We start from the raw sequence: 13,233 nt of genomic DNA, 5'->3' as shown, positions 1-13,233 counted from the left end.
TTGTCCTTTTCTTCTAATCCTCCCCTCCATGAAAAACTCCTTTATTCTGTGTTCCCTTTCCGTTTCTTCTGTTTCTTTGCTTCTCTTTTCTGTTGTCTTGTTTATCTTTGTTCATGTCTTTATTTTGTTGTCCTTAATATTTTTTTCTGTTCTTATTCACTTGTAGGTTGTTTGTTTGGTTCCATTTTTGTTATATCTGCTCCTTTTCTAAAACATGGCTCTAGTGGCTTACATCCGTCATTTGCCTTTCGAAGTTCTGCCCTTCTCAGCTAAGCTCCCCAGGGTGCTCGTGAAATCCCCAGCAGGTCTGGTGCAGGGGAGACATTTTTGTTGTCCAAAATCACGGGTTGGTGCAGATTTTTATAGGAATGTTGGAATGAAAAAAATTGAGGGAGTCTAGCCAAGTGATGTAGCCACCATCGTACTACCTGACAAGGGAAAAAATGTCATCACAAATCAGAACCTAATGGTCCAATAAGTATCTAATCACAGCATCAAACATTTCTCAGCTAGAAGTCACCTGAGCTATTTTTATTATTAATAGATTTCTCCTTCTCCAATCAAGTTTTAGTCCCTGAAATTTACTTTAAAATTTCCTATAATAGCCAGGCGTGGTGGCTCATGCTTTCAGTCCCAGCTTCATAGGAGGCTGGGGTGGGAGAATCGCTTGAGGCCAGGAGTATAAAACCAGCCTTATCTCTAAAAATAAAATAAAACTACCTCAGATGTCACTGTTTTAATGTGTGATATTGATTTATTGCACAGTTATGTAATTAAAACAAGATTAGGAAAAAAGTAAAGATATTCAAAGTATTAAATCAGAGTTCAAGAAGGTAAGCAGGTGAGGTTCTTGGCATCTCTTAATGAAAGAAATTATTGTATAAATGCAGTATCATTTAATCTGTAATGAGACTTTTAATAAATTAGGGCCAAAACTTGTCAGAGAAACCAATGAAAAAGAAAATACAATCACCAGCTTATAGGAGGTCTGTGCGGAAAGTATCCAGCCATTGTTAATAGAACAAGAACGGTTTGCGAGACATGGGTATAAGCTGACAGCCAAGATGAGTGGACTGGGATGTGTATGCGTGAACAGTGACTACGTCACTGTACTAGTCAGTGGGGCACTAGGTGGCATTGAGTGAGCATGTGTGCTGTGTGGCTGTAGCATTCTAAATGACTGAGCGAGTAGAGCAACGAATCTGCATCAAATTTTGCGTTAAGCTTGATACAAGGGAGAGCCATCTATATAGTTCAGCAAAGCAAATGCACTATCTGTCTTTTGCACACTGATTGCAAACCAGTGGCATCGTGACTTCATGTGTTCCAAAATAAGGCCTAGATCTATAATCATTGAAGAAATTATCTGGAAAGGTCTGTTTCATATTTATTTTCCAATCTATAAAAGGAAAATATTTTGTTAATACTTCAGATATCCATGTTTAAGTGTCCCTTATTTTTATTAGTAGTTAATCAAAAAAATAACGTATGGACACTTTTATAATAGGAATGGATTTTTGAGTGATGGTGGTAAGATGTCACTCTTGAACACCCTTGGGGAATCTAGAATACTAAGATAAAATTACCTTGCTGAAAAAGTATAAAAATATTTTTTATCCTATAACACCTGTATTTTCTTGTCTAATTTCTCTCAACCAAAAGAAATTTTCCACTAGATAAATTGCAGCTATATTTTCTATTTTTTTAAGTTCAATCACAATGCAGTTTAGACTGTAGCTTTTTTTCATAATCTCAATCTTAAACATTATATCTATAAACTATTTTCAGATGATGTTTTTTTTTAAAAAAGATGTGTTTATCCAAAAAGCCGTGTTTTCTTTTCCTATGTAAGTTAGGCTTTATTGGTAAACTCTGGAATCGCTGATAATTCTTGTTCCCACATTGATCAAATAAGGAAGGAAACATAGACTCTGACAGCATTTTAAAATAATTTCCCCTCTCTGGGCATTTGGAGGTAAGCATGATTTATGCATATGGAAATGACTGACTCATTCCTGGGTTAGAGTGTCAGTTCTTTACTTGCCTTCCTGTTAGCTCCTTACAAAAATGTCTCAGCTAAGTGAGTAGGAGCTGCCTTGGGTAAGAGGAAGGGACAACATTCTTGTGTGATCAGCCAGCCTGGTTTGATTATCTGTCCAGTGCACCCTGAACATGAGCTCGGGATGCATCCTTCACTGGGGAGTCTCTGTGTATGTTTTAGCTGGGGAAACTTAAAGATCGGCTTTACAACCTGCTCTGGATGTTGTTGTCATCTGACTTGATTGACTTTTCTTAAACCTCTCTCTACCCAATTTTGGGGAAAACAGGTGGCCTGATGAACTCCTGGAAGCGCCGCTGGTGCGTCCTCAAGGACGAAACCTTCCTGTGGTTCCGCTCCAAGCAAGAGGCCCTCAAGCAAGGATGGCTTCACAAAAAAGGCGGAGGCTCCTCCACGCTGTCGAGGAGAAATTGGAAGAAGCGCTGGTTTGTCCTCCGCCAGTCCAAGCTGATGTACTTTGAGAACGACAGTGAGGAGAAGCTCAAGGGCACCGTAGAAGTGCGGACGGCCAAGTATGTCGCTGGTGCCTGGGTGTGGCCCCTGTGGGTGGTGCTCTGGGTGGCTTGATCATTTATGCCAGTGGTCACAGAGTTGCACTGTGCAAGTTCCTTACAACAGTAGTCTGGAGTAGGTATTCAGTGAGTCCTGATAATTCAGCTCAGTGGATTGAATTATTAGGGAACTGCGAAGCAAAACTTAATCTGTGAGTGACTTGCTTTTTGTGATTACACTCACATGTGTGGCTTTCATTTGGAAGATGGCCAGCTGGACACAGAAGTAGCCCATTGGAAATGGGATTGTCTGTTTGCAGGAAGAATGGTGTGAATATGGAACAACTGGTTGAGAGTCTTTTTATGGGTTAACGTATCACTTTCAATTCCTCAATCCAGCTGTTGCCAACAGATAAATTAGCTAAATTGGAAGCAGACTGACAGTCTGGAGGTGTTTTTTGAAAGAATCATTTATCTTCTACCAATGTTAAATATAGTAGCCACTCGTATTCCCAGCCATCAGAGGAACAGGGCTGGTCTTTGAATCCAACACAACCCCTTTTTCTGCCATCCCAAAGCTTTGGACTATTGAGAGCCTATTATTTTTATTGAAAATTAAGCGATGTTTTCAGAAAATTGTTAGAGGCAGCTGGTTTTCTTGGGTAACCAGCCTGGGATACGAAGCCTGAAAACTTGCTTGAGGATAACCTGTAGGCATACTCCACTCAAAACTGAGTGACCACAAATATTTAGAAAGCTGGTAAAATAAGTTTTGAGACACTTGAAGTCATGAGACTTGAGAGTGAAAAATGTTTCTAATCAGCCAGCATCAGCAACTTCAGAAAATTATTCATTGGAAAGTGGAAAATCAAATGAGGAAAGGAAAGTCTTTTATGTATTTGATTGTAAGTGCAAATCATGTCTGCGCAGACAGCAGAGTGTTGGACATTTCCAGGCTGCGCCTTTGGGGTTCATTAGGCACAGGAGTGGGTTTGTGGGAATTCAGGTCTGAATCCTGCAATAACACGTGTTCACAGCCAGGCTCAGCTCTGTTGCCTCCTGCCACCTTCTCCCAGCCCACATTCCGTAATGTTCTCTTTATTCATCCTATAGAAGGCGCCACCAACACAGAGAGGCAGCAGGTGGCGGCATTGGTATTGAATCTCGCCAAGTAAATTGGTGTTTATTTCTTTCGCAACTCTCTTTGTGTGCTGCTTGATAAAGCTCTGTTCTTCAGGTACTCTGTCAAAATTACACTGTGTTATAGAAACAGAGCTCTTACTCTGCCATTGCTGTCACATGCTGTGGAACAGGGACAATGAGTTGTTAGGGTTTTACCCATTAAGATTTTGCTTTTCCATTTTGTATTTTGAAACATTTTATTATAGAAAACTTCAGTCGTGTACAAGAGTGGGTAGAAGAATAAAACAAAACCCGTGTACTCATTACGCAGCTTCCAGAGGCCACGCGCCCGTGGCCAAGAGTGTGGCATCCACTGTCCTACCCGGCGTGCTGCCCCAGCAAACTGCCTTCTTTTACAGCAAGTCTCTGACATCATGTAATTGCATACGTAAACATTTTAGCATTCATTCAAAGATTCTTTTTAATACATAATCACAATACCATTATCACATTTGAAAATAATATAAATTTCTTATATCACCCACACTCCAGTCATTTGCCTTATAAATGGAGGTGGTAGTGCTCTTATCGGTTTGGGCTGGTTTTATAGTTTCTTTCTTCAGGAATCCAAATAAGATCTAGACTTAGTCATTGATTTTCAGGTACTCAAGTCTCTTTCATTTGTAGATTCCCCCTCCATCTTTTCTTTCACTTGCTCTCTGTAATCGAAGATGCTAGCTCATTTATCCAGTGGTTGCTAGACTTCACTGATTGAATATTGGTGCATTGTTTAACAGGTTCTTCTTTCTAGTTTATTTCTCTTGAATTCTAGCCATTTTGAAATATATAGTAGATTATTGCAATCTGTAGACACCTGATTAGTCTGTCAAACACCAGGTCTTCTTTCTTCTATCAAACTGTATATTTGTACCCATTAATCAACCTCTCCTCATCCCCCCCCCAGCTGTTTTAATTAATTTATTTTTCCAAGTATCACCAGGAGCTCATGGATTTTCTCACATGAAATGGTTTGTAGCCATTGCAGCTGTTCCCAGGGATGCTCACATTAGCCCCATCTTGGCCAGGAGGAGCCTTTTCACGTTCCTTTGTCTTTTCGATGTAATCCCGATGGTTTTAGGTTATCTCCTTTGCTTTCTGATATGACAAGATGTTTTCTACCTCCTTTTAAGATTCAGGCACTATAAACAGATCTCTGGAATGTTTGCTTTATTATTTTGAACTTCAGGCTTGGGGAGGAGTCCTGAGTTAGGGCCCAGCTCCATTGCTGTAGCTCTGACGTCATCATCCTTCCCTTCCCTACCTCAGGGAAGCTTTTTATGAGTACAAAACCCTGGCCCCAACCCCGGGGGCCCTTCCCTGGATTCCGAGGGGCCACTGTGGTTCAGAACCACCACCTTACAGTTAGATCATAAGGTCTCACGCCCTCCACGAGGTGTCCAGGTTCCTGAGAGGGAAAGTGGTTTGTCCACCACGACACAGTGAGGACAGTCTTCCCTGGGGATTATCGACCTGCCCAGGAGGCTTCGTTGCCAGACCCTGGGGTCACTTCCCTCCTTCCGCTCAGAGGAGGTCCACAGACCACTCCTCCTCAAATTCCATCTCAGTTTTTTAAACAAATATTTTATTTTATCTCAGTCCAATATTTATTTTTTCTGGCTGGTTAGACTGTTTTAGTTTTGTTGCTATAAAATAAATGTTTCATTGTGAACATTTGTACTGCTTTAGTTATCAAGGCAGGCTGGCTTTATCCAAAAGACCCTTCTTCATCAAATATAGTACCATCTCTGGTCTGATCCTAACATCTGCTAGTGTTTTACCCTGATTTTGTTAACTGGATCCAGCAATTTTATTCCTCTAGTGTTGTTTATGGAGGGTTGGGATGAGATCAGGATGGTCTTGAGAACCTTCTCTTCACCCCCAGAACCCCTAATGGAAATAACGAGTGTGTATCAGGCAGGGTAGGTCGGACCCTGGCCAAGGCCTTAAACCGCGATGGAAAGCTGTGACGAGCCAGGGAAAGAACTCACACCACACCAGCTCGCCTTTGGGGTTTCCTTCCATTGCAGAGGAGTGGGCGCTGCTGCCACAAGTGTCTCTGGGCCTAAGCAGGGGCGGGCATTGGGGGGCCAGCGTGAGGGAAGAGAGGCCCATCACTAGAGAAGGCAAGGGAACACCAGAGAGGAGCCTGGCTCCCCCTAGAGGGACTCTTCATCATTTATAAAGGAAAGAATCGTAGGTTCAGTCTTCCCTCTGTATGGTTCCAGGACCACCACCCCACCCTCTATCTCCCACAGATACTAAAATCCTTGGATTCTCAAGTCCCAGATATAAAATGGTGGAGTAATTGCATATAGCTGTGCATATTCTCCCATATATTAAATCATCTCCAGATTACTTATAATACCCAGTATGATGTAAATGCCACGTAAATAGTTGTTATATGGCATTGTTTTTTAATTTGTGGGTTTTTTATTGGCTTCATATCTTGCTGCACTGCTGGTTGAGTCCACAGATGTGGAACCCACAAATGCTGAACTCAAGGATACAGAGGCCGACTGTACACAATTTCTTTTGTAACCATTTCCAACTCAGTCATTAGTTTCATGAACTTGCCTTCCTCAGTTTTTATTGAGAAGTCTGTGCACCTGATGTACACTTGTGGCTTTTGCTCCTTTGCAGAGAAATCATAGACAACACCAGCAAGGAGAACGGGATCGACATCGTCATGGCTGACAGGACCTTCCACCTGATTGCGGAGTCTCCAGAAGACGCCAGGTGAGGTCTGCGCTGTCGGCTTCGTCTTACCCACATCCTCCCTCATGCACAGAGCACTGTTCGCCCTGAAAAGGTTTTCATTGATATTCTAGTTGGGTTTCTGTTAGGACGGTTGAAGAACTGAGGGTCATAAGATATGTACTCATCCCTTGGGGATACTCCCCTTGGCAGATGTGTTCAAGTACAGCATGAGGTTCAGGACTTCTAGCCTCATACGCCTCTGACAGACGCCTTGTTATCTTGGCTCAGGCACGCATTGTCACTAGCAGCATGTGCAAACTGTGCAGCTACGTGAAGCTGAAAACCTACCCCCTGGAAGCCTCTGAGCTTTGAAAGTGGACAACTTGTATTTGCGTAAAGATCAAGAGAGCAGAGAGCATTAACTGGTGGCTGTTTAAATAAATGATAGTGCTGTGGCCTTTGGAGGGTCTTCAAGGTCTCCATATTGAAGGACTCAATAGAAAAGATATTACCTTACATAGAACTTACTATATTTCAGGCAATATTCTAAATGTTTCACATGTATTAACTCATTTAAGTCTCATGACAGTCCTGTGGGGTAGGTACTAATATTATTACCCTTATCTGCATCTGCAGGACTAGGGTACAGAGAAAGGACAGTATAATATGTAAGCTCAATTCAGTCGATTGGAGGCGTTAAGTGTCTTACATTTCTTTCTTAAGGAGCTTTCATTTTTGACTAAGATTAGGGGACAGTGGGGTCCTTCATTGGCTAAGTAGAAAAGATGTCTAACCTTTCCGGACCTCAGGTTTCCATGTTGGAGTGCTGGAGAGACACAGCACAAAATTAAGGAGGATTGTTATTTGTTCTTCAGTGTGACACACCACAAGGTCACATGGTGGATATGACATGCTGGAACGTCTGTCCCATCTGTTCCTGCTGCCTTATGAGTCTGGAGGGTTATGTCTGAGGTGTCAGTCATCTGCTCTGAGCAACTCTAGGGAAAATCTTTTGATTTATGAGGGTAACATCCAGTAGCCTATATTCTTCAATTCTCAGCCCAGAAATCATTAGAACCTTCTCGTGAGTTCTCAGGACCCTTCACTACCCCTTGCCCTTTGAATGTTTCTGGGTTGATACAACACCATGGTAGCAACGCTAAGGGTGAAGACACCAGAAAATAATTCTTCCCATGGGAGGAGCAAACTAAAACCCTGCTTGCACCATAAATTCTAACACAAACTGGAAAAACAAGCAAACTTGGAATTACAGCCCATCATTCCGTCTGGGACTCCTAGAGACCACATGTGGTTTTTTGTGGTCTGGGGAATGCCCGCAGCTTTCAGCTGAATTATAGGCCCAGCGTTTGGCAGCTGCCCTGTCTGTTTTGTGCCATAATGAACCTACTAAATTTAACATTTGGAATATTTATCCAAGCACTTTTTCCCCTGACTAGTGGAACACATTTTTAAAAATATCTTTCAGATTCTGAGTTATACTTGATTCAGGAGAAGAAATTTAGAAATTTAAGAGTGTAATCTATATAGATTGAAAGTACAAGTTTTATGCCTTTGTGTGTGTGATTCCATGTGATCTACATCTTCAATGTATGTATTTTTCAATGTTTGATTTGGGATATTTTTGAGCTTAGTGAAACAATGACTGAAGTCTTGTCTTTTGGTTAACCAGAATTGTTGAAGCAAATTAGTAATAAGATGTTTCCCTTGGTCTCCCAAAGAGTCTGTATATATTGAATATTTTCAAGCTCTTGGTCATATTTTTCTCCTTCAGGAATCACAGGAGATAGATTTTAGTGCTTTGCTGAAGTAATTTACATGGCCTACCATTATATATGTGTGCTATTTTTTCACTTGAATATCCCATTGCATACCAAGTACTTCCCCTCTGCCTGAAACAGTGAGCGTGTGTGTATATGTCTCATAAGCCCCCGCAGAAGAAGGACACCCTGGCATCTCTCACATTTTGTAGTTGCTGGATTTGTCAAGTGGTTAGAAACCCCATCCTGGGAATGCGTAGAAAAATGGACATCAAGTGGTCGTTCTGAGATGGTACTCTCACATTGTCAACCTTCTTACTTTGAAATTTACTTTTTTTTTTAAAAAAAGTGACTGAATGTCCCCTAGGTTATAAATAGGATCTTCAGTAATGATTCTTGATTATAAGTGTTTTGGGTAGAACTGAGGGTTTCATTATTTGCTGCCAATTTCTCAAGGAACTCCTCCTCATCATCATCAAACGTCTGTAAAGATCTGTGGGACCCGGAGGGAAAGCTCTTCCATTGACCTAAAGTTGGAGATTACAGTACTTATAGGTACTTTGGCTACTTCTTCTAACTCTACTCCTTGGTCGTGTAGAACTCACATTTACCCACGAGAATTAGGCAAATTGAAAGTAAAGGTGCTCAGAGGAGATGTCACTTCACAGAGGACATGTTTTGCAGTCCAGAGGATGGCCGCTCCTTGATTGTCGTTGCTCTGTCTTCCCCGCAGCCAGTGGTTCAGTGTGCTGAGTCAGGTCCACGCGTCCACGGACCAGGAGATCCGGGAGATGCATGACGAGCAGGCAAACCCCCAGAATGCTGTGGTGCGTGAGCGTGGCTGGGGTGCAAGGGGGTGTCCTAAGGGGGCGGGGGCAAGAGAACTATGATAGCAAGGACAAGGCTGGGAATTTCCAGTGTTTTTTATTAAGTAAAAGTGTGATAAAGGAGACAAACAGGACCACTGCGTTAAAAATCATGCATGAAAACAGTAAATTATAAAAGGTAATAGTAGTAATACTTGGTAATTCTCCCACCTCGAACCTTTAAAAGAAAAAAAAGATCCCAGTTTCTATGCAGTGATGGAAGCACATTACACTTTTCTTCAAAGGACTTGGTGAATTCTAAAGTGAATACTTTCTATCTTCACTCTATCCAAAACACATATACAAAGTCATAAAGTTCTATTTTAGACATAAGGTTTTATTTCCTCATAAGAAAAACTGAAATAAAATTTCTTACCAGGATAAGTGTAAAAATCTAATGAACGGTCACAATATAAATCAGAAAATTTGCACTATCAAAAGAAGTTCATAAACACTCTTCACTGAAGATATTTTAGGAACAAGAGCGAATGATTAATTCATAATTTTTCAAATAAATGGACTGTAGATTCTGCCCTGTCCAGAGGCTGTTTGTCCTTACTAAATGAAGGGAACCTTTCTCAGATAACTAGTATTTTGCAGTTAACTGAAAAAAGAAGGAGCCCTTTCTGTTTGCTTTCTCGTGGAGTTGTAAGCTAGGGATGTCACTATAATGTGCGCCTACTTTAGTGGTTCTCGCATTCAATCTGCTTTTTGCTCCTTTCCAGGGTACTTTGGATGTGGGGCTAATTGATTCCGTGTGCGCCTCCGACAGCCCGGATAGGTAAGCTCAGACATGGCTTTGAACAAAGGTAATTAAGCACCTGCAGGTGCCCACAGGTCTCCGTGCTGCGGGGCCCACTCCCCACTTACTGGGCTGTGAAATCACCCAGGCTGTGTGTCTCACCTTGTCAGCCCCAGCAATCCGAAGTCCTCCTGCTTATGCTCAATATGACATCATCCAAAAGTCTTCGTCTCCGGATATCTTTGGAGTTCTGGGGAAAAGAGTGGAAACTTAATTTAGACAATTAAACACATAAAAGTAATATTTTTTTATTTGAATATACAAACTTGGGATTCATGTGGGAAGAAAATGCCTGTTTAGGAAAATGGTGTTGCAACATGGGGGAGGGTGTAGTTCCCCTTTCTGAACTTAATAATGAGCTTGCAAAGGATTTTGATAATAATGTATATGTAGGGTATTAGTAAATCAAACCACACACATTTATTTTCCTTGACATTTCTACTTTCTCTATGCCCTTAAAATAGCACGTTGGGTGTGGATTTTGTTTTTTGAAGGCAAATCGTCTTCAGAGATGGTCTAGGAGTCTTTGTACCCAGTGAGCTTTATCTTTAGCATCTCTCTTTTTCTGTGCTGCTTGTAAATTCTGTTTCTGGCCTGCAGCAGACTTTGAGAAAAGTTGTCCTAGGACCAGAGTAAGAATCAATTGACTTCTGCCCTCAGTAAGACAGCCAGAAAGTAATGAATGCATTAAGAGGGACAAAAAACAAATAGTGCCTACTTGGCAGAATTAGAGTTTAGAGGTCTCTGTCACCCTACCATTGGCAAAGGCTCTTCCGAACCATGGAGCCTTTGTTTTTAGTAGTCAGCCTGCACCGTCTTATACCTGGCTTAGGAATCTTTAACACGTACAAGTCATGTCGATAATGAAGCCCAGATTCTTCATATCCTGGTGTGTAAGTTCCTACCTTACCTTCCTGATGTCTTTCTTCTCCCACCCACTTCACTCCTCCCGGCCAGGCACATGATGGTCCATGCTTAGAATCTGCTTTCATCCTCCACCGTCCACCTTTATCCCTTCCCAACTACAGAAAAATCCTTTTTTTTTTTTAATAATTTTTAAGGGGCACCTCAAAAAGCCCATCCTTTTTGCATAGCTTTCCCTGTCTCCTGTGGTCCAGTTCTTCTTTTTCTTGAAATTTCACAGCACTTAACTACAGTGACTATTTGAAGACTTTCAAGAAAAGTTCACATTCACCAGCTTACGCAGTTTAATAGAGGAATTAGTACACGCGAGGGCCCATGAGAGGTTCAGTCAGTGCCAGACGAAAGAGGTGAGGGAGAGAGTAAATTTCCATGATCACGTCATCCATGACTGGGAAATGCACCCCTGTTAGATTGCTTTGGAAACAGGGACCCAGGTGGCTTTTTAAACAAGGCATAATCAGCTGTTTTAGATGTTCCACCTACACCTATTTACCGATCCTCTTTTATTGCTAGTGTCAGACATTTCATTACCCACCCACAGAAATATTATCCAAGGCAGAAAGAAATTGACTTTGGAGAAGCATCAAAAAAAACTTTTCCCCCGTGGTCACCTTATTTAGCCTTCCGGGAACTGAGTTCCATCTGGAAAGTTTTGCATGAAGAAATGTTTTCCAGGACCTTCAGAATGAATGTGTTGCTCCAAGTTTAAAGGTTAATGATGCATAAAATAAATCCTGCAGAAATGAGCAAGGTTTGCCTTGATATAAAATACAAATAGCACAGCAGCGTGTATCCCCGTGACCCTCTTCCCCAGGAACAGGGCATTTAGTCTCGGTTCAGACGGAGGTGATGCCAACAGTAGGGCTAAGAGGCTTTGCTTCCTTCCCCCCTTGCCGCGCAGACCCAATTCGTTTGTGATCATCACGGCCAACCGGGTGCTCCACTGCAACGCCGACACGCCGGAGGAGATGCACCACTGGATCACGCTGCTGCAGAGGTCCAAGGGGGACACCAGGGTGGAGGGCCAGGAATTTATAGTGAGAGGTGAGCACCTTCCATGCTTCCTCTGTCTCTTCATGAAGCCTTATTTGCCTTTGCATAGACATCTGCAGGATTTCTATTTTGAGCAGCTTTTCAAAGTCTTTTTGACTCTTGACAGGTTTTAAAATGATCAGATAAGAAATGATCTTAGCCATTTTCTGGCAAATAGGTAGAAATGCAGCCCACCTGTAAGCATTCTGCAAATGATTGTGTGGTATTCGAGGTTTCACTTCATACTTTTTAATTCACACCTTCATCTCCCTTTCTAGGATGGTTGCACAAAGAAGTAAAGAACAGTCCAAAGATGTCTTCACTGAAACTGAAGAAACGGTGGTTTGTACTAACCCACAATTCGCTGGATTACTACAAGAGCTCAGAGAAGAACGCCCTGAAACTGGGCACCCTGGTCCTGAACAGCCTCTGCTCGGTCGTCCCCCCGGACGAGAAGATATTCAAAGAGACAGGTAACCAGGCCGTGTGCGAGTGACCGGCTGGGCCCCGGACTCCGAGCCTCAGATCTTAAAAGGCCCAGGCTTGTTCCCAGCAAAGGATTAAGAGTCCCACCTAGTGTGTGTACTTTGTTTCCCCCCAAAAGAAGCACTTGTTGATTTATCTTCCGAGACTGGTTAGCTGTATGAACACTCAGTATTTAAACCATAGTAGAGAGATCTTCGTTTATGGAGTTGTAAATAGAGTCTTATAAGGAGAGGAAGGCTTTGTTTTTACATACCTGTGTTTTTGTCTTTTTCACCATTGTACGATAAGGGTCGTTTGCCACCCACAGAAGATAAATCCTGACTGTCAGTGAACTTAGCCTAGTAGCATAAAAAGCAGACATGTGAGCAGAAGGTTTTTCTTTTTCAGTTTGTGATAATATAGAAGTATTTCTAGAAGATTGTTTATTTTTGTTGCTAGTGGTGCTTGTTTGTTTGTTTATTAACATAGTTGCTCCATTCCTGTCATGACCAGGTGACGGTTCAGACAGTCTGTCTCAGGACACACAGACTGCTTTGCATAAGTGTTTTCTTCTGAAGAGACAGACTAAGAAAAGGAAAGGAAGGGACAGGAAGTGAGAAGGAAAGTCAAAAATCTGAGGGAAAACTTTTCACTCTTGTTCCAAGGCCCAGAGAGAGACATTAGCTTATACCTGTTTTTTCTTGCAGAGCAGATGTTACAATTTACCTTTATATGTTTAATTCTGGGTTTATTGTAACAAGGAAGGGTTGTCTTCCCCTCTCAGCTATAAACTCCAGTGCAAGGGACACCTGTTTTTTGCTCATCCCTGGATACCCAGCGCGGGGCAGGACACATATAGGAATTGAGCAAGTTTTTGTTGACTGAGTGATTAACTTAAAGGGATGGAGGTCAGAGACACCATATGCTTCTCAGGATG

The 13,233-nt window shown here is 42.0% G+C and overlaps 1 protein-coding gene across 1 annotated transcript in view; it reads left to right on the top strand.

Moving 5' to 3' along the window:
- Positions 1-13,233, top strand: part of MYO10 (myosin X) — a 205,276-nt gene that overhangs the window by 180,100 nt on the left and 11,943 nt on the right. Inside the window, exons 27-32 of the mRNA XM_045566523.1 lie at positions 2,328-2,571; positions 6,373-6,468; positions 8,941-9,034; positions 9,799-9,854; positions 11,701-11,843; positions 12,110-12,304. Of these exons, the coding sequence (XP_045422479.1) occupies positions 2,328-2,571; positions 6,373-6,468; positions 8,941-9,034; positions 9,799-9,854; positions 11,701-11,843; positions 12,110-12,304 (828 nt within the window). The remainder of the gene's footprint in view (positions 1-2,327; positions 2,572-6,372; positions 6,469-8,940; positions 9,035-9,798; positions 9,855-11,700; positions 11,844-12,109; positions 12,305-13,233) is intronic.

The sequence above is a fragment of the Lemur catta genome, chromosome 12 (genome assembly GCF_020740605.2).
Source record: "Lemur catta isolate mLemCat1 chromosome 12, mLemCat1.pri, whole genome shotgun sequence".
NCBI lineage: Eukaryota > Metazoa > Chordata > Mammalia > Primates > Lemuridae > Lemur > Lemur catta.
This window is presented reverse-complemented; position numbering and strand designations above follow the sequence as displayed.